The sequence below is a fragment of the Anguilla rostrata genome, chromosome 2 (assembly GCF_018555375.3).
Source record: "Anguilla rostrata isolate EN2019 chromosome 2, ASM1855537v3, whole genome shotgun sequence".
In the NCBI taxonomy this organism is placed as follows: Eukaryota; Metazoa; Chordata; class Actinopteri; order Anguilliformes; family Anguillidae; genus Anguilla; species Anguilla rostrata.
The window spans coordinates 26,196,601-26,214,765 of record NC_057934.1 but is presented as its reverse complement, the minus strand read 5'-3'; the positions used below and the strand labels follow the sequence as shown (position 1 = coordinate 26,214,765).

General features: G+C 40.7%; 1 protein-coding gene across 2 annotated transcripts; it reads right to left on the bottom strand.

Moving 5' to 3' along the window:
* Window positions 1-2,225: 2,225 nt before the first annotated feature.
* On the bottom strand, window positions 2,226-16,220 carry msl1b (MSL complex subunit 1b). Of its 2 annotated transcripts, none has more exons than XM_064321427.1 (10): window positions 16,135-16,220; window positions 15,483-15,622; window positions 14,353-15,243; window positions 10,144-10,340; window positions 9,572-9,894; window positions 9,062-9,126; window positions 8,914-8,981; window positions 8,533-8,657; window positions 5,507-5,579; window positions 2,226-5,339 (listed from the first exon to the last, which is right to left on the bottom strand). In XM_064321427.1, exons 3-10 carry the CDS (start codon window positions 15,028-15,030, stop codon window positions 5,249-5,251), a joined length of 1,620 nt encoding a protein of 539 aa, XP_064177497.1. In that variant the 5' UTR covers window positions 15,031-15,243; window positions 15,483-15,622; window positions 16,135-16,220; the 3' UTR covers window positions 2,226-5,248. The 2 variants fall into 2 exon arrangements, with proteins under 2 accessions (XP_064177497.1, XP_064177498.1); XM_064321428.1 differs by lacking the exon at window positions 16,135-16,220 and adding an exon at window positions 15,764-15,901.
* Window positions 16,221-18,165: the final 1,945 nt, after the last annotated feature.

Here is an 18,165-nt window from a genome sequence, read left to right as displayed (position 1 = left end):
CATTTAATTTACCAAGATCCCAAGGAAAGAGACTGAAGTGTGCGATCTGGAAAATATTTGGTCCCTGGGTAATTTACGGAGCTACTCTTTAGGTTTACTGCTTAAATTAACAATTATGACTTTCTACTTCTGATCGTCTTTTTCTCTCTCCCGTTCTCCCCTCTTGCTGTGCACTCTCCTGTGCGACAAACAGTCTCAACCCAGTCCCTGGGGATGGGCGGGGCTAACTATTTTCCATAATAATCTTAAAACATTACGACCTGTTACAGCCAATAAAACTAATTAGGGATGCAAAACAAGTCCTCCTAACAAGTTAGGTAGGGAGCCTCCCTTTCTTAAAGCTACAGGACTCTTTTAAAGCATTGCTATTTTTCTAACGGGTTACATGCAGTTACATCATAAATAAAGACAAGTGACTCAGTACATGTGGCAGCCATACATGCCCAAACCATAACACCCCAGAAGCCTAGAACCAAGTGTAGATACTGAAAGCTTTCTCATACCTGCACTAAGAAACAAATTGAACACATCTAATTAATCAGAAATACCTTTGAAGCCATTTGTCCCAAACATTATGACGCCCAGAATGTGGTTGTAAGAATGTGACATGGTTCTCGTGTAAACTAATTAATACAAAAACTTTTAGGATGCACCCTCAGAAGTAAACTCGACGAACATATTTTCCTGACCAAAAATGTTCCTGCTATTCCAAAGGAGATCTCCATGTGAAAAAACATAGCTCTATTTGTATTATTATCAGGAATTGATATGGTTCAGTTTACCAGTGAATTGTAGGAAAGTGGTGCAATCACTTTTGCAGCAAAAAATTATTTCATGCACTGATTTTATTATATAGCCAACAAACAACACTAAAATGTAATAATTGCCTTAATAATGCTATTATTGATAAGTCAATAACAATAACAATTAGCCTATAAGATGGAGTTTTTCAGTTATATGCCTAATGTCTGAGCCCTTCGTTTTCACTTGCTGCATTATTTTAAGTCAAGTCATGCACTGACTGCAAACACAAGATGAGAATGATGAAGATGGAGTAATTAAAATGGTGCTAAATGCCTAATTAGAGTCTCAAACTGGGCCATCTTGAAAAGAAATTGCCCAATTACAACAAAAAAGAAAGAAAGCTCACCACCAACAAATGACGTGATGACAAATGCAGCCAATTTTCTTATTTTATTATTTCTCTTATTGTTTCACCACTAATTCACTAGTGCTCACTGCATGTATAATAGCCCGGGACCTTCTAAAATCATTCCAGCATGCCTGAAGACCAGTTCACCGATGCAATGTTCTAAGTGTGGTTCGGTCTGCTGTCCAAAACCACTCCAAGGTTCTTGGCAGTGGAGGAGGAGGATAGTGTAGTATCACCCAGGGTGATGCAGAAGTCAAATGAAAGCAAGGATGTGTTAGGGAGGTAGAGGATCTCAGTCCATGCCAGGCTGAGCTTTAGATGGTGCTTTTCCATCTAGCTCTGGATGCCATTCATGCAAGTCGAGATTGACCTGGGGACATGTGAGTCAGTTGGGGGGGGGGGTGTTAAGTGTCATCAGCATACAATGATATGACAGCCCATGGGCAGAGATGACAAGGCCAAGAGATCTGGTGTAGAGGTCCAGGTCCAGGTCCAACCTATACATGCCTTTCGAGCCCATCTATTTTTAAGACCCTGACACTTATACCCCTCTTCAATGTTCAACCCGACCTCTCAGTTTCCACCAAATGCATTTATCTGGAGACCTGCCAGTAGTCTCGTTGGTTTATCCACAGCCATAATGACCCCTCCCCTATAAGAAAAAGGCACGCGAGACAGACCCTCTAAGGCCTACCTGCCTTAGAATGACAGAGGGATGTGACTTGCCAAAAGTTGCAGCCCCTACATCAATCTCCAGGGAGGAGCATCACAATTGCACATTTTACAGGCTTGGAGTTTAGGCCACTTTCATGTCCAAATAAGCATTAATGTCATAAAGAATCATTACACAGGAAAATGCTACATTCTAACGTTACAAGATGCCATTATGTCTACACAACACTTAAAGAATACATTCCTTTTCTAAAACAGTACTTCTGGTCACTTAAAGTCTGTGGCTTATCTAAAGTGTAAAATGACAACCAAAAGCCATGTGCCTGCCAACAGGAAAATAGTTCATTACTTTAAACACCTTTGCTCATTCGTTCTACATGTATTCATACAGTCAAATGCATTCTCTGAATTTTGTATTTTATTGCAAAACAATTAAACTTTTGTCAATTATTTTGTCAACATACAAGCATTTTTAACATAATATCAATACTGAACATACTGAACACTCAGACTTTAAATAATAAAAAAATAACAGCCATGTCTTCCATATGTACAAAGTTTTTCTGGAAGCTATATACAGAAGGCCAATTTTACATTTCTAAAATCTAGTTTTATTTGTCTTCTGTAGCGTTGCAGTGGTGAGAGGAGTAGCTATCATACCAGCAGTTAAATGGAAAAGCGATAGGGCAGCACACAGCAACACAAGCACTGCATCAACAGGAACAAGACATAACACCAGCGAAGGTCACTAAAATCTGTAAAAGAACAAAGCAACAAAATCAAAAGAGCTAAGCATCTTGATTAACTCCTAAACACAACAGTAGCTGGTTTAGGGGCAAACAGTGAACAAAACCATAATCTGCTCACAAATGTTGATGTTGCATTTGCTACAAGAACCGGCTGACAAAATCCAAGAATACAAAACATGTAATGCATGTGCAGAGTTTTTAGGTGCAGTACAAGCTTTTTTGTGACTGAGGTCTCCAGGGGCACACCCAATGGTCACTAAGAAATAAGATTGGTGGGGGCTTCTAAACAATCAGAAACACAACAATAAAGAACAAAGGTTAACGTTTTTCAATAGAAATAGACCCATTTAGAATTCACAAAATATTTATCATATAATACCTTTCAGTTAATCATCAGATTAAATTTAAAGTATCATGCCTGCATTGAGTCTCTCAGAAGCTCAGAGAAGGCCCACTACAGTTTTAACCGAGAATGAGTGCGATGCAGATTATCTACTGGGTGTTAATCCTGCAGACCTCAGTATGGTACCATAGTTAAACAAACCAGTAAAAATTCTCAAAAAAGCAGTGAGATACCAGCATGCATCCACACACAGGTGTACCCAGCAAGTTCAAACATCACATTCCAGTCAAACAGAGACATACACTTCTCCAGTCTTCTATTTAATGCTACTTTAAGGTAGTATTCCACTTGAACGTAACACACACCCAAATCAGTTACTAGAAGTAATTTTAATACAATTTGTGCCCAAACAATGATCCTTGTTAAATCAAAGTATACTATGAATTGTTTTCCACTCAACTCACAGATAAGTATTAGGCCCATGTATACCATACTTTAATCTATACTGCCAAAAAATGCCAACCTCAGTTGACCAGTCAGCAAATATCTGCACATCTTTGGGTACACCAGGCAGAACACTAAAATGTCAGATTTAAAGACACAAAACAATCCTTTTGTAAACGAGAGGAAAGCAAACCAAACAGTCCAAAATGCTGATCTCTGTACAGCAGAAATTAACATCCAAGGGGCATGCATGCATAATATGAATTTCTTTAAAATCAACCCACTTGACTGTAGACTTTGTTCATTTTATCATTATTTTGCATGTTCAGAAAGGTTTTTTTTCCATGAATCAACACAACTGCTTATCAGAATGTATTAATTGCTATGATTTCTGAAGTGCAAAATACAGAATTTTACAGAAAGGGAAACAAAAGTAAACCCAAAGTATAGGACAGGACATTTCGGTATTGTGTAGTTGGGATATATGGGGCAAGAGCTTCTACTCCTGGATTTACAAATGACAGAACTGCTGTCCTGGTAAATCCTTTTAAATGTAAAAGGCTGATCACCACCTCTTTCAGTGATAATGTGTATAAAACATGTAGAGTGAGTTTCACAATATCATAGAGCAGTGGTTTTTGGTCCTGGGCACCTACTCTGTATGCTGGTTTTTATCAAAGCACAAAGCAGGTTCAGTTTGTAGCCATTTGCTTTCAGTAAACTCCATTCATTTTACACTGATTTTTGTCAGGTTTCCACAGTCTCAGCAAATAGGACCCAACTAATTTCAGATGAGTTGGGTCCTGTTTGAATCAATTGCAATTAAAAATGAAACCTATTTCAATTGGAATTATTTGCAACAGCTTGTTACAAAACAGCTTGTTATTATGGTTGAAATAAAAACAAGCATGCACAGTGCATCCCCAGGACCAGGGTTGAGAAACACTGTCCAAGATGAAATTACTCCAGTTTTCACCAATCATTCCAATTTCTGGTTAAGCTACTGTACAATATGGGAAGCTTCTTGGAGAAATTCCAACTCTGGAATCTTCCAGATTGACTGGCTGGTGCCACAGCAGTTTGAGTGTCATCTGCTATTTGCAAGCAAACCCTGCTGTCACCATGGTTGAGCCCTGAAACTGCACCTTCCACAATCTCCATTTCGGTTGACATGAGTCTCAATTAAAGTAATTTCTTATACTGTTTCCCAGCCAGTCTGAAGTGCACAATAATATACTAGGATGTGTGAACTTACATGTGTGAGCCATGCATTGATGTAACAGCTATGGCTGAAACCAATTTAGCTTGAATGGATTAGGAAGCCAGTGTTCACACTAGTGTGCATTAGTGCAAATGTGAAAGCTCTAAAGCTCTGTGGCAACACAAACAACATTACACAGCATAAACACAGACAAGAAACTAAAGGTTTGGGGGGATTCATTCTATTTTTAAAGTTAATATGTCCAAGACCAACCCCACAGTAAATCGCGTGGGAACTGTAAAGAGAGCTCTCTTTGTCATGGGTACATGCAACATTGCCCATAAGCTTAGAAGTTACACAAGGGGTTTCAAATTTTTGTTATTATAATTAGCATGGGTACACATTCTGTTGCATTTTAACAGTACTGAAGTGTGGCTGCTCCGTTTTAAATTGAGACAATGGTGAACCAAGATCAGCTGGCTGCTGCCACCAGAAAGCGCCTCATCCTCATCCAAAAGAGGCTGATGGTCAGAGAGTTGGCCCATGCTTCCAGACCAGACAGGCCACACAAAGCGCTACACTAGTGCTGACTCAGTCAGACTCTTCTGCTTGGCTCTCAAAAAAAAAGTATTTTTCCAGTGTAGCAGAATTAAGTTTCACTCTTGAATAGGTTTGAAGACATTATCTCACTTCCGGCAGGTCCGGTGGGGAGTCTGCTTCTTCTGCATCTCAATGCGGCAGCGGCTGCGCTCATCCAGCCAAGGCAGCTCAAAGTTCCTGCAGGGGGGACAACCAGTTTTGATAGAGGAAGGATACATACAGGTGATCGTTTCATAGGGAACAACCCACACAAGCACCTGGTGGTACAAAAATTAAGATTGCTGAGCACAAAGGCATGTAGAGGTAGAAATGGAGGACAGTGTGATGCCAGAAGTGACACTTACTGTTGTGCCAGTTTGGGCAATGGTCGGCCAAATGCTACCACAGGCAGGAAGGGTGTGATCATCAGGGACTCCACTGGACAGTGAGGAATGATAAAAATAGATCATTATTGCTGTTAAGTTTGTGTGTCTATGCATAGATATTAACAAATATTCGACCAATTTAACAGCAGAAGAGGATGAAGATTACTTTGTTTGGAGTAAGATTTGCTTGCTCTGTAAATCTAACTTAATGACATTCTTATTCTTAGTATTCACGTGATGTCACTGAGCCATGGGAATGCCCACCTGGGGGGCAAAACAAAGTTTACTAATATTGCTGACTAATGACAACACACCATATCACCGTTATCACACCATATCTTCCTACAAAATGCAGGACAGTTGTGCTACTGGATGCACTAACAGAAGAGGAGATAAGCCTGGGTTATGTTTCTACACAATCCTGTCTGAGAAGGAAAATTCAGAGAGGAGGAGAGCATGGTTAAGTGCTATTAAACACACCGATATCTGAATAGGTACAGTATATCTAATTAGTAATCTGATGAAAAACACGTTTTGTTAATGCCAAGTTCCTCACACATACAAAGCACTGTCTATAAGTCATTTGTTCAAATTGCCAAAATCTAGGCCTGCCATTAAAATTATTGATATCAAAATTATGGCAAGTTACTGTACTACAAACAATATTGGCTTACCTCACACAAATTCAACTAGCTGTATTCCAAAGCAATGCTACCCAATGTTTCCTCAGTTGTTTCAAGTCACTTGGTAGATACAGTAATGTAGTTTCAAACTAAAAATACCACCTCGCGGTTGTATTCCTCCCCCCAACCAGTAGCCAGTTTGGATATAAAATGTCATCACTTCATCAAGGCTTCATGCATGTGATAATTCACTCCTTCCCTGGTTCCTTTTCCTGGCTAGATCAATGACTCTTCACATATTATAATTTCTAGTCACCCAGGGTTGCTTTCCAATGGCTCTCGGCACCGAAGTCTCGGGGGAGGGCTTGCATTTGAAAGGGCACAGCTTAAGTACAATCTGTAAACAATGGGGTCTAGCCAGGAGGAAAGGCTTCATGAATGTGATAATTCACTCCTTCCCTGGTTCCTTTTCCTGGCTAGATTGACCGTTTGGATATAAAATGTCATCACTTCATCATTTTATCCTATTAGACATTTGTGTGAAACTTCGTCATAATTAGCGTTTGAATTCTTTAGTTATGGCCAAAAACGTGTTTTGGGAGGTCACAGTGACCTTGACCTTTGACCACCAAAATCTAATCAGTTCATCCTTGAGTCCAAGTGGACGTTTGTGCCAAATTTGAAGAATTTCCTCAAGGTATTCCTGAGATATCGCGTTCACGAGAATCGGGACGGACGGACAACCCAAAAACATAATGCCTCCGGCCACGGCTGTGCCATCGCGGAGGCATAAAAAGCAGTTATCAGTACAGCGGAAGCGGTGAGTGTGAACCATTTTTCAGTTAAAGAAACTAGACATATCTGCCATGAAATCATGATCTTGCAGCAGTTTCTATAAGACCAGTAATGTTATCAACCTGACCAAATCGTAATGCAGAGGTTAGAGATCAATTTCAGAGGGGTCTGTATGTGTCCTAACGTTATACACTCGGTCTGCCGTGTCGTTAGCAAGGTAGTTAGCGTTAAAAACTGAGAAAATGCGGAAACTGGTAATGTGTGGGTGTATTTTATTTGGATTTAAGAAATGTAAATTAGTTTCCCAAAAAAGATTGTACAAATGCAAAAGCAATAGTTTAAATTTTGTATTTTTAGTTAGCCAGCAAGCCAGCGTAATGAGTTAAGAGATATGCTTCAGTCAAGGGGGATTTGAACCCGGGTCAAAATGTGCAAAAAAAGTTCCAAAGACAAAGGCACTACCCAGTAAGTTACGAGGGATGTAGACATCAGAGATGCAAAGTTTTACTGTTTTAAATGTGCAAACTTGTAGATATGTTCATTTTGTGTTTGTAGCCGGTGTTTTTATTGGTTGATGTACGTAAAAAGACCAATGGGGAGACATATTCTTTGTGGGCTAGGAGCATTTGAGACAGGAAAAAGAAGGAAAAACTGCAAAATCCCCTAAGTTTGGGGCTTTACTGTGTGGATTTGTGAAGTTGTTTGTGAATTCTGTCTGTTGAAATGAAGTCAGATGGTACTGAAATTAATGTTTTAAGCACTGAGAGTCTGTGGTCATTGTGGTTATTTCTGTAGGGAAGCCTGAAAAGTGTCAAACTCTCTGTGTTTTATAGGTATGGGGCATGCCTCCCCACCAAGCCGTAGCCGTAACTATTCACACATTAATTGGCCACATAATCAGGTACACATATCATACAGGTGTGCCTATACTGCCATAGCCTACTGCAAAAAATAAAGTAAATAAGCAAATGGTGTCATAAGGTTGCTATGACAGGTAAAGCAGGGTTAGCCACATAACTAGCAAATTTAAAGCAACTCTGACAGCCACTCAACAGCCAAGTTGTGTCAAGAACGGTAAACTTAGTTGTATGTTCTATGTTCGATTTCAGAGTGACAATGGATATGTCCAGCTTTGGGGGAAAAAGATAACGTCACATCTCGTTTGGCAAAAATGACACCATTTCAAGCACTTAAATTGTGTCTAAAATAAACAATATGTGAGGGACTTTTCTGTTTTTAAGGATGTGAATAAATCAGCTGGTACTGTATATGGGTCACACATGCCGAATGCATGCAGCTTGTATGCATATCTTTGTTTTATGTCTTTTGAGGTGATCAAAATGCACGTTGGCTGTAAAAAAAAAAATTTAAAAAATGAAAATTTTACAGGTTAGTGAGGCAGCTCATTACAGTTTCCAGTGTTATCGTCCCACACCTTCGTTGCGGTCACATGACTGAAAACTATGAACATCATGCCACGGAAGTGGATTGTGAATTTAAATGTGAGGAGACAAAGGAGAAATGACAGGTCTAGAAAAAGGCACTGAAGATGAGCCTAAGTTTTGGCTTCAGCTGATTGAGTCATACCGTCCTCAGTATCTGGGTAGAAGGACAACACCTCTGGCTCACTCTCTTGGATGCCCTTCTTCTTGTTCATGCGTTGCTGAAGCCGCTGGAACATGCGCTGTTCACGGATCCTCTGAATGTCCCACCTGAAGAGGAAAGAGACAGGAGGGTGCCAAAGTGGGTGAAAGAGGAACAAGACTGTCATGAGAGACGGGGACCGAACATTGAGAAGCATCACAAAATAAAGGCAAAAGATTAATGTTTAAGGGCACTATGTGGAGGACAGTAAGGATAAAAAAGTAGTGGCAGCAGGACCAGTATGATCTGAAAACTAGCACAGATGAGAAATATGCAGATTCAGGGAAAAAGAAGAGACATGACAAAAATTCCAATGGATCTTACCTTTTCCTTCTCTTCTCATCCAGCTCTAGCTTTGCGTGACGTTTCAAAAACACACTGTCATCCAAATTCTAGATGGGAGAAGGGGAAAGCCAGTATGAATTTTCTGGATCCCTTGTGCTTTGTGGGCATTCAATGTTTCCTCACTCACCTCAGGGATGTCAGCGATAGCCTCCTCCTCCAGGGGATCCATGCAGTTATCTCTCCAGGAAGGGACTGGGAATGCATAAAACAAAACTTACATTAGCTGCAACATTCATATCATTAACTCATATTCAATCCACAAAGGCATCCAGAACGAATAACCATAAAGGGTCCAACTACCATATGTTAAAAAAAGGCACGGGTTAAGGATATTCCAGTGTGAAGAAAGGTTTAGATTCACTCCAATCAAGACTCTTACACTTACTGGGCCCACAACCTTATTGAATGGTCTGGTGTGGGTTACCCCCAAGGGGCACAGCTGGGGCAGCAATGTGGAGAAATGAATAGGATAAGAGACACTTCACCAAAAGGGCTTACAACTACTGATCGCCTAATTAAGACACTGAATGTGAATTGTGAACTAAGAACTGAGTTAGAGGAGTAGTACAGAAGCAAGCTTTGGGTGTTCTAGATAAGGGGACCTGCTAAGTGTATGTAATGAAAAGGCAAGACTCACTGGCCACAATCTCCTCCTTCTTGGGTGAAGGTTCGCGCAGGGGGGAAGGGGGCGCCTGGTGCCAGCGGCATAGGTACATCTCAGTTGTGGACATGTAAGGTAGCTCCCCCATCTGAGCAGCAGTGCTCTGGGGATCCTCCTTGACTGCTGGTGGAGTGTCTCCCTGCATCAGGGGCCGGGATACTCCCATCTTCTCTGGGGTTTCCTTGCTGCGGAGTTCCCTTTGGAAGGGAGAGCCTACCTCAGAGTCTGACTTCTGTGGGGAGAACTTGGAGGACTTCCCCCGTGACTTGGGTGTCTTGGAGTCAAGGAAACAAAACTTCCTAAATAAAAAAGACATGGGTAAAGAAACAATTAAGTCGTTGCTTGAATTTACATGGTTCTTAACAGTCCATTGCCACCACAAACAACTGTTTGATGAGGGTGTTTCAAATTCTAACTGAGCATCTGCCAGTCCCTGTAATTCAACTCACGTGTACTTTTATAAAGGACTTTAAAAATGTCTGAAGTACACGGCATGTTAAATTTAGATCAACTTGGCCATTAACTACACCACCATTTTTGGTCCGTACCTCTTATGGCCTTTGCCACCTCTGCCAAAGGAGATGGCCTTAGGGGTGTGGATTTGTGGGCTTTCGCTTGATCCTCCTTCCAGAAAATCCTCCCTGTCAGGTGTCCAGGGTTCTAGTGGCTGGAAGAGCCGTTTGTCACGAGAGTCCTTCTTTACCAGCTGCAGACGGCGTTCCATACGCTCTATACGGGCCAACAGCTGCAGGTAGACAATTTCAGAGGTTTCTACAGGGTAACACACATGCTATATAAGGATTCACAATTTTCTGTGCACACCTTATGTACAGCACTCAGTTTCAGAGTTCAAAAAGTACAAACATGCTGAAGAATTCTTAAGAAAAGCAATCATCCTCATTTACATCCGAAACTATGTACTACGCACATTGCCTCTCAGAAAGCAGAACCCTCCTTTTGCCAATCATACATATTGAAAAGGAAAAAGGGGAGACACAGTAAAATGTTTTGGTGTATCGTTTTGTACCTTATCGGACCTGTCTTTTGCAGTTGTTCCAATGACCTTCGGTTGGCACTTTTTGTATGTTACTTTAGATAAGTTTCTTCCATATAAATGCAATGTAATGTAATGCTTAAGAACAGCCTTAAACTCACCTTACACATTAGTCGCCCAATATTACATCATACATAGCTGCTTTAGCATTGGGTACATAGTGTCCATAAAAACTGCTTCAACATCAGCTTATCTGACCCAAAAACCTTTGACAAATGTTCAAAATGCCTAAAATAAGTGACTGGCATAAATTCATGTTAATTTTCTGTAAATGAACCATGTCCAAAAGCTGGTCTGGGAATAGTGCAGCGATAGCAATTAGGAAAGTAACAACCACTACTACCTTTAATCAGCTTTAATGTTGTTAAGAGAATTATTTTTCGGGTGCGATAATGGTCTTGCTAGCAAATGTTCACTTTGCAATCTTTTGACAGCCTCTATGGGTGCAGCACATATCAAACTACTTAAAGTGGATAAATTGGCCATTTATCCAGACTTGTGTACCCCAACTAAACATCATACTGCATAAAACCAAAGTCAGAGGTTAATTCCTATGATAGGAACTCACTTTAAATGGAATCCCCCTTCCAATAGTCATATAGCTTCGTCCAAGCAATACCAAAGGTGAATATTCAAGAACTGGCCTAACTAATTATGACAAATTGTTCACTGAATTACTCAACAGATTAAAAAGTTAAGTGAATGGTGTCAACTTGGCACGAAAGTGTTATTGACCAAAAACTACAAAAGACCTGTCACACACGCACGCACGCACATATAGGGTACATATCCTGACGGGTGACAAACTAAAGGGCAAACCAACATAAACAGTCTTAGTCAGGTGTTGGGCCATCATGAGTTGCCAGAACAACTTCACACATCACACATGCACTCACCCACTTGTCGAGAATATGGTGAAGGAGGAATCATCTGACCATATCACTTTTTTCACATCTCTGTAGTCCAGTGCCTATGGTTTTTACACCACTGAACCCTCAAATATGCATTTGTCTTTGTAATGAGGGGTTCCTGCACTGCAACTCTACTATAATATCCTTCTCTAGGTAGTTGTCAACGGACTGTTCTTGCTGTCGCAGTCTGATCATGTCCTGCATTGACATTCTCAGTCACCTGAGGAAGAGTAGCTCGTCTGTTATTCCTTACGTATCGCAAAATCATGGTCATCAAATGTGCCCTTCCTACCAGAATTTCCAAGCCTATTTACTAATGTCTTTCCTATAGATCTAAATTCACTGTCACTTCAGACACTGTTCCTATTGAAACACTAGCCAGTTGAGCAGTCTTTGTGACAGAAGCTCCTGCCACCCGTGCCTTCATAATGAACCATCTTTCAAAATCACTTGTATCTTTTCCTCCTGCCATCTTGATCCAAAACCGAGGTCAACTGGGCCGGTTAACATTTTTATACATACTGCAGAGCATGATAGGATGTTAATTGCTTAATTGAATCATGTAGTACACAGAAGCATCTGCATTCGTCTTGTTTCTCCACTTAATTATTCAGGGTTTTCCCTTTAGTTTGTCACCTGTGTGTGTGTGTGTGTGTGTGTATATTTATTTATTTTTTAACTTGGGCTGGTACAAAGTATTTCAATCATAGTATTCATGCCAAAATAGCACACACACACACACATATTTGGGTCTGTATGCCACAATTTCACATTTGTACATTTGTAATCAAACAATTCACATATGATTAAAGTGCAGATTCTCAGCTTTTATTAAAGAATGTTACTTTTTGGTAAAATATGCATTTTGGTTTCCCTATATACACAGAAGACACAGCACTTTTTTATACACAGCCCCCCCCCCCCCCCCATTTTAGGGGACCATAATGTTTGTGACAAATGGCTTCACAAGTGTTTCTTATTATCAGTTATGTTCACTTTCTTCCTTAGAGCAGATAAGAGACCTTTCAGCATGTAATCCTCGTTTTATGCTTTTAATTGCCTTTGGAGTCTGTTATTGGCATTTGTCAACATGAGGACCAGAGTAGTGCCAATGAAAGTCAAGGAGGCCATTATGAGTTAGAGAAATAAAAAAACAGACAGAGACATAGGCCAAACCTTAGGCTAACCAAAAAACTGTTTGGAACATCTTTAAGAAGACAGAGAGCACTAGTAACCTCAATAATCGCAGATAATAATAATGAAGAAAAACCATAAAACACCTGCCCGACATATCAAACACTCCTCAGAAGACAAGCGTGGATGTGTCAGTGACTACTGTCCACAGAAGACTTCACGAACAGAACTACAGAGGCTAAACTGCAAACCACTAGTTAGCAGCATACACAGGATGGCCAGCAAAGCCTGTAGAGTTCTGGAAAATAGTCTTTGACAGATAAGATCAAGATTCACTTGAATCAGAGAGATGAAAAGAGCAAAGTATGTAGGCCAAAAGGAACTGCCCAACATCCAAAGCATACCACCTCATCTGTCAAACATCGGGGCGGGGGCCATATGGTTTGGGCATGTATGACTGCCACAGGTACTGGCTCACTTGTCTTCACTGATCTTCATTGTAACTGTTGATACCAACAGAAGAATGAATTCTGAAGTGTATAGAAACATCTGTTAAAATTTTTGTAAATGCCTCTATTTTATTTTATTTTGTTTTTTAAAGACCATGTCCTGTAAGTGTGGTGTATTTGTCTTTTCTAACTGTTTTTAGCGTCTTGTCATTCTTCTAACCATTTTAATACCATGTAAGGTGACCTTGAGTGTTCAGAAAGGCACCTGATAAATAAAATGTATTATTATTATTATTATTATTATTATTATTATTATTATTATGAATAAACTCATAAGATGGCTCTTCATCCTACAGACAATTATCCAAAACATACTGGCAAAGCAACAAAGAAGTTTTTCAAAGGCAAAACTTAGAAAATTCTTGACTGGCCAAGTCAGTCACCCGATCTGAATCAAACTGAATTGGGGTACCATATGCAGAAGAGAAGCCTTAAGGCAACTAGCCTCCGAAACAAGCAAGAGCTGAAGATGATTGCAGTACAGGCCTGGTATAACATCACCTAAGATACTCAGCACCTGGTGATATCTAGGGGTCGCAGACTTCAAGCAGAATTCAAAGGACAACCCACAAAGTACTTTGACTACATCACTACTTTCATTAATATAACATTAATACATCCCAAATATTATAATGCCCAGAAATGGGGGGTTATGTATAAAAAAGTGCTGTCATTTCAACATGGTGAAACCATAATGTATAATATCCTAAAATAAAAGTTAAGAATGTGTACTTCAAGCACATATGAATTGTTTGATTGCAAGCCAAATCAAGAAGAAAAAATAAATCATTTTTAAAAACCCAAACATTATGAAGAGCAATGTAGGCGTGTGTATTATATATGCGTATATATATATGTGTGTGTGTGTGTGTGTGTGAGAGATATATATATATATATATCTCACACATGCATATATACACGCACAAAATATTGTAAAAACTAAAGCATTAACATTGCAGAATATTGCACTGATTTTTTTCATGGTTAATGTTCTACTGCCAATGTTGTGGTTGGCTGATCAGGCATTGTATCTAGCACAATTAGTTGACCTACTGTAACTATCATGTTGTAGTACATTGCACCCCCCACTAAACTCCGCTACACACCCAGCTGCATTGCAATGCACCTTTAAGGTAACCCTTTCCATACCGTCTCCTTGTCCGCTTTGAGCTCATCTATTTCCTTGTCCTTGGACTGCAGCTGCTGTTGCTGTTGTTCTATCAGGTCCAGTTGCAGCAATAGGATCTGGCGGAGACATGTAGCTTGAGTCGGGGAGTGGCTGGTAGTTTTCCGGACGTTTTTCCACTTGCCTTCCGAGCTGAGCTCGAGCGATGGTGTGTTGTGAACTCCTGCAGCCATAACCCCCCTGTCACTTCCCTCGGTTGCAATGTCCCGGGAGCTGCTGTTAGCGTTCACGGCGGCTGGGTCCGTCTTATCCATACTGTTTGTCTGTCCAAATAGGGTTTTGCTCTTTACCGGGGTGCCCTCGCCCCCCATCTGTTTATCTGGGGCTGTCAGGGCGCCCAAGCTCACCCAATTCTCCTCCTGTCCTACCACTGCCCCCGCTTTGTTCAGTCCAGCCGCCACAGGGGTCCGAGCGGCTTTACTTGCGTGATTCAGATTCAGTTTCTTGGATTTCAGAAGTTGCTGACCGCCCCCGTTGTTGTGGATGTCTCCAAGCACGTCGTGAACGTCGATTACGAAGTCGCAAGGCTCCCTCTTGATGCCGATAGAGTTGGTGGTTGCGGCTTGCGATTTGTCCGAGTCGATTTTCTCAGAATCCAGTTTATATCCAGCAGTGGCAAACACAGTAGATCTCATATTCATGGCGTACCCGGCTTCTACTCCGTAAAAACACAGTCTAACAACCTAACACAGACTTCTTTTAATTTTTGGTTCGTTTGACTTCAGGGACAAATGAACGACGGCCAGGTTAAAATTCCAAAGGATTTATTTGATTTTTACGAACGCCAGCTAAAGTTAGAGAAGTTATTTTCCACCAGTAACATTGGGGAAGGCCATCGGTGACCAGTTTTCCTCCTGTCAAAAAGATCAAGCATCAAAGTTAGAATAATTTGAAATTACGTTAGATCAGATGTTATCGATACCTTCTGAGTAATTACAGCATGAAAGCTGAAAACCCATTGGATTAACTAGCATACCATACGTTATACTCGGTTAGTGGTCTGCAAATCAGTTAACTCAAGAAATTTGTAACATTAAGCTGGTTAGTTAAACGGCAAACGTATATCGTCTAACTTGCATGCATATCAACTTACCTTCCAAATGCCTAGAAAAGCGTTAGCTAATTGGCAAGTTATTTAGCTAGCGTTTCTTTCCGTTAACATAACTTATCGCTTCCCCCCATCGGTGAACCAACTGCAGCCTCCATTTTCTTCACGGACAAAACTCCATCAATCTGCAGCAAGACAAGACAGACACAGCTTGTTTTTAAAACCGGCCCCTTAAAACCGCCGAAACATCCAGCCTACCAACAGAAGATAATCTTTCCCCTCAACCCCCTCTTCTTAGCTATCATATTTTATCTCCGATTTCTTACAATAATTTCCTCTTTTTGGTTAGCAATCCATTATGCGCATGCGAGCGAGCTAGCTACAGCTCAAACCGTATAACATCGCTCTTTGTATTAAGCACCTAGCTAGCTCGCTAGCCATTTGTTCGAATGCCTACGCGTGAGGGCTGCCGAGTACAACCAGCAGCTCCTCCATTTTAGATCAGCAGCAAAGAAAAACAATAACAGTCCCTTCAACTAGCCAATACTTCGCTTGACAGGGCGCATACGAGACTTCGAAACAGCATAGGTCAAGCTTATAATGGTATTTGTACATTCGAAACTTTGGCTGCTATTTTCACTGTATATAATTTACGTTGTTTACGATTATTAGTGGCCCTGCCCATTCTCCAGCTCACCTAATGCCTTCATGTTCCACTCTCTTGAGGTCTTGTTTAAAGTGCCAAGAAGAGCGCATGCGTAACGTGCCTAACCTTCGTTTCCGTGTTAAAGGGGACATGTGACGTCATATGAGACGTTAAACAATTTTATGTCAATATGATAGCTATTTATGTATCATTCCGTGGTTAATATGGCGAGTCGTATTATTTAATCATCTGATTTGTCTTAAACGTGGCTGTCTTTGGTCTATGGGAGGAAAATTACTCATGCGGAAAGCATGCAAGCTCCACACGGATTTGAACCAAGGATATCACTTGAGACGACGGTCCTATCCATAGATATTGGGATGGCAGGTATGCCATCCTGCCAAGTTACGCCTTGGCGGGGGTATGTCCCATACCTATACAGCACTGAGAGTTTGGAACTTTTCAGGGTTCCCCACAGAAATAACCACAACAGCCACAGACACTCAGCCCTTAAAAACATTACATTCTGTACATTCTCACCCCATTTCAACAGACAAAATTCATAAACAACTTCACAGGTCCACACAATAAAGCTCCAAACTAAGGGGATTTTGCATTTTCTCCTTCTTCTTCTTCTTCTTCTTCTTCTTCTCATTCTTATTTTTCCTGCCGCCTATCCCACTAACAACATGTCTCCCCATTGGACATTTTACCGACACCAGCCAAATATTCACCTACACGACCCAATCAAAAACTCACATACACACGCAAAATACCCATACCTTTTCACTCTGAAACATTTCCAGTTTAAACAGCTAGTCTGCCTGTGGCCTAGTGGGCAAGGTTACAGTATTGGGAACATGGTGTCCTAGGTTCAAGCCCAGCTTGGAACACGTTTCTGTAACCTGCTTTTACCCTCACTAATAATTGTCTACTACTTCTCAATTATTGCTTTTGCACCATATCTACCCGCCGTTCACCGAACGTATACACTGCATTATGATGTACCGTCTGCATGTTCAGTTATTAACCGGCTACAATATTGCAAAGCCATATGGATTCAACGGGAGCTCTTCTGTGCTTACTGGCCTGTGTTCTTTAAAACCATGGACAGGTTTGCTAATGATATTTCACGCATTGCATAGTGCTGGTGCTGGTGCATTGCATATGTCATGGTGCTGCACTAACAAAGTCACAGACTGGTAAACCTCTGGTTGAAGGATTGAATCCTGTCTCGCCCTCAGGCAGATAATTTCCTCTTTTACACTAATGTTTTCTTAGGGTTATATTTGCTTTACCAAAACTCACTCACGGCCACCCATATGCATTTCATGACGGCAAATGTATTCCTTTTACTAAAAAGTTACACCAGTTCACCACTGTGCCATTTCTACTAACTATATTTCTTCACTTGGCTACCCTACAAAACCTTCTTATCAGCAAACGCCACATTTCTACATTCATGCTACCTCGCCCTGTTCTCTATCTAGCCACATACAAACAATTACTACGTGTGTACGTTCTGCAACTCCCCATTAAAACATTACATTTAAAATCATGACCCACTCATAATTATAACTACTAGTACTGAACATGAGAAAAGCACATCAGCGCAATAGACTTCACATGGTACTTAACCCTCCACTTTAACAACAACTGCTTTATACAGACTGTTATATATACCGTTCGATAAGGAAACTAAGCTTGCTCATGGTCACTTCATTTACTTCGCATTATAGTCTGTGATCATGTCAACCTTCACCTACATGCCCATTCTGCTAAAAACATATTGTTTCAACTACGCAATTTCATCATTTCTCCTAATTTCTCTCACACTGTTGTTATTTTCTCATATGCAAAGCCTGCTGGGACATATGCGTCTGCTCCTATTCTCCACTATCAAGTTTTCCGGTTCTAGCTTAGCAAAACAGCGAAGAGGATTCCTACCTGCAGATAAGCCTATCAAAATGCCTTATAAACCTTACAAACACTAAAAGTGCATCTCCACGAAATAACAGACAATGGAGCAGGACAGAAGGGTACACAAGTTGCGACCTAGGGAGCTCTAATTCTACGGGCTTG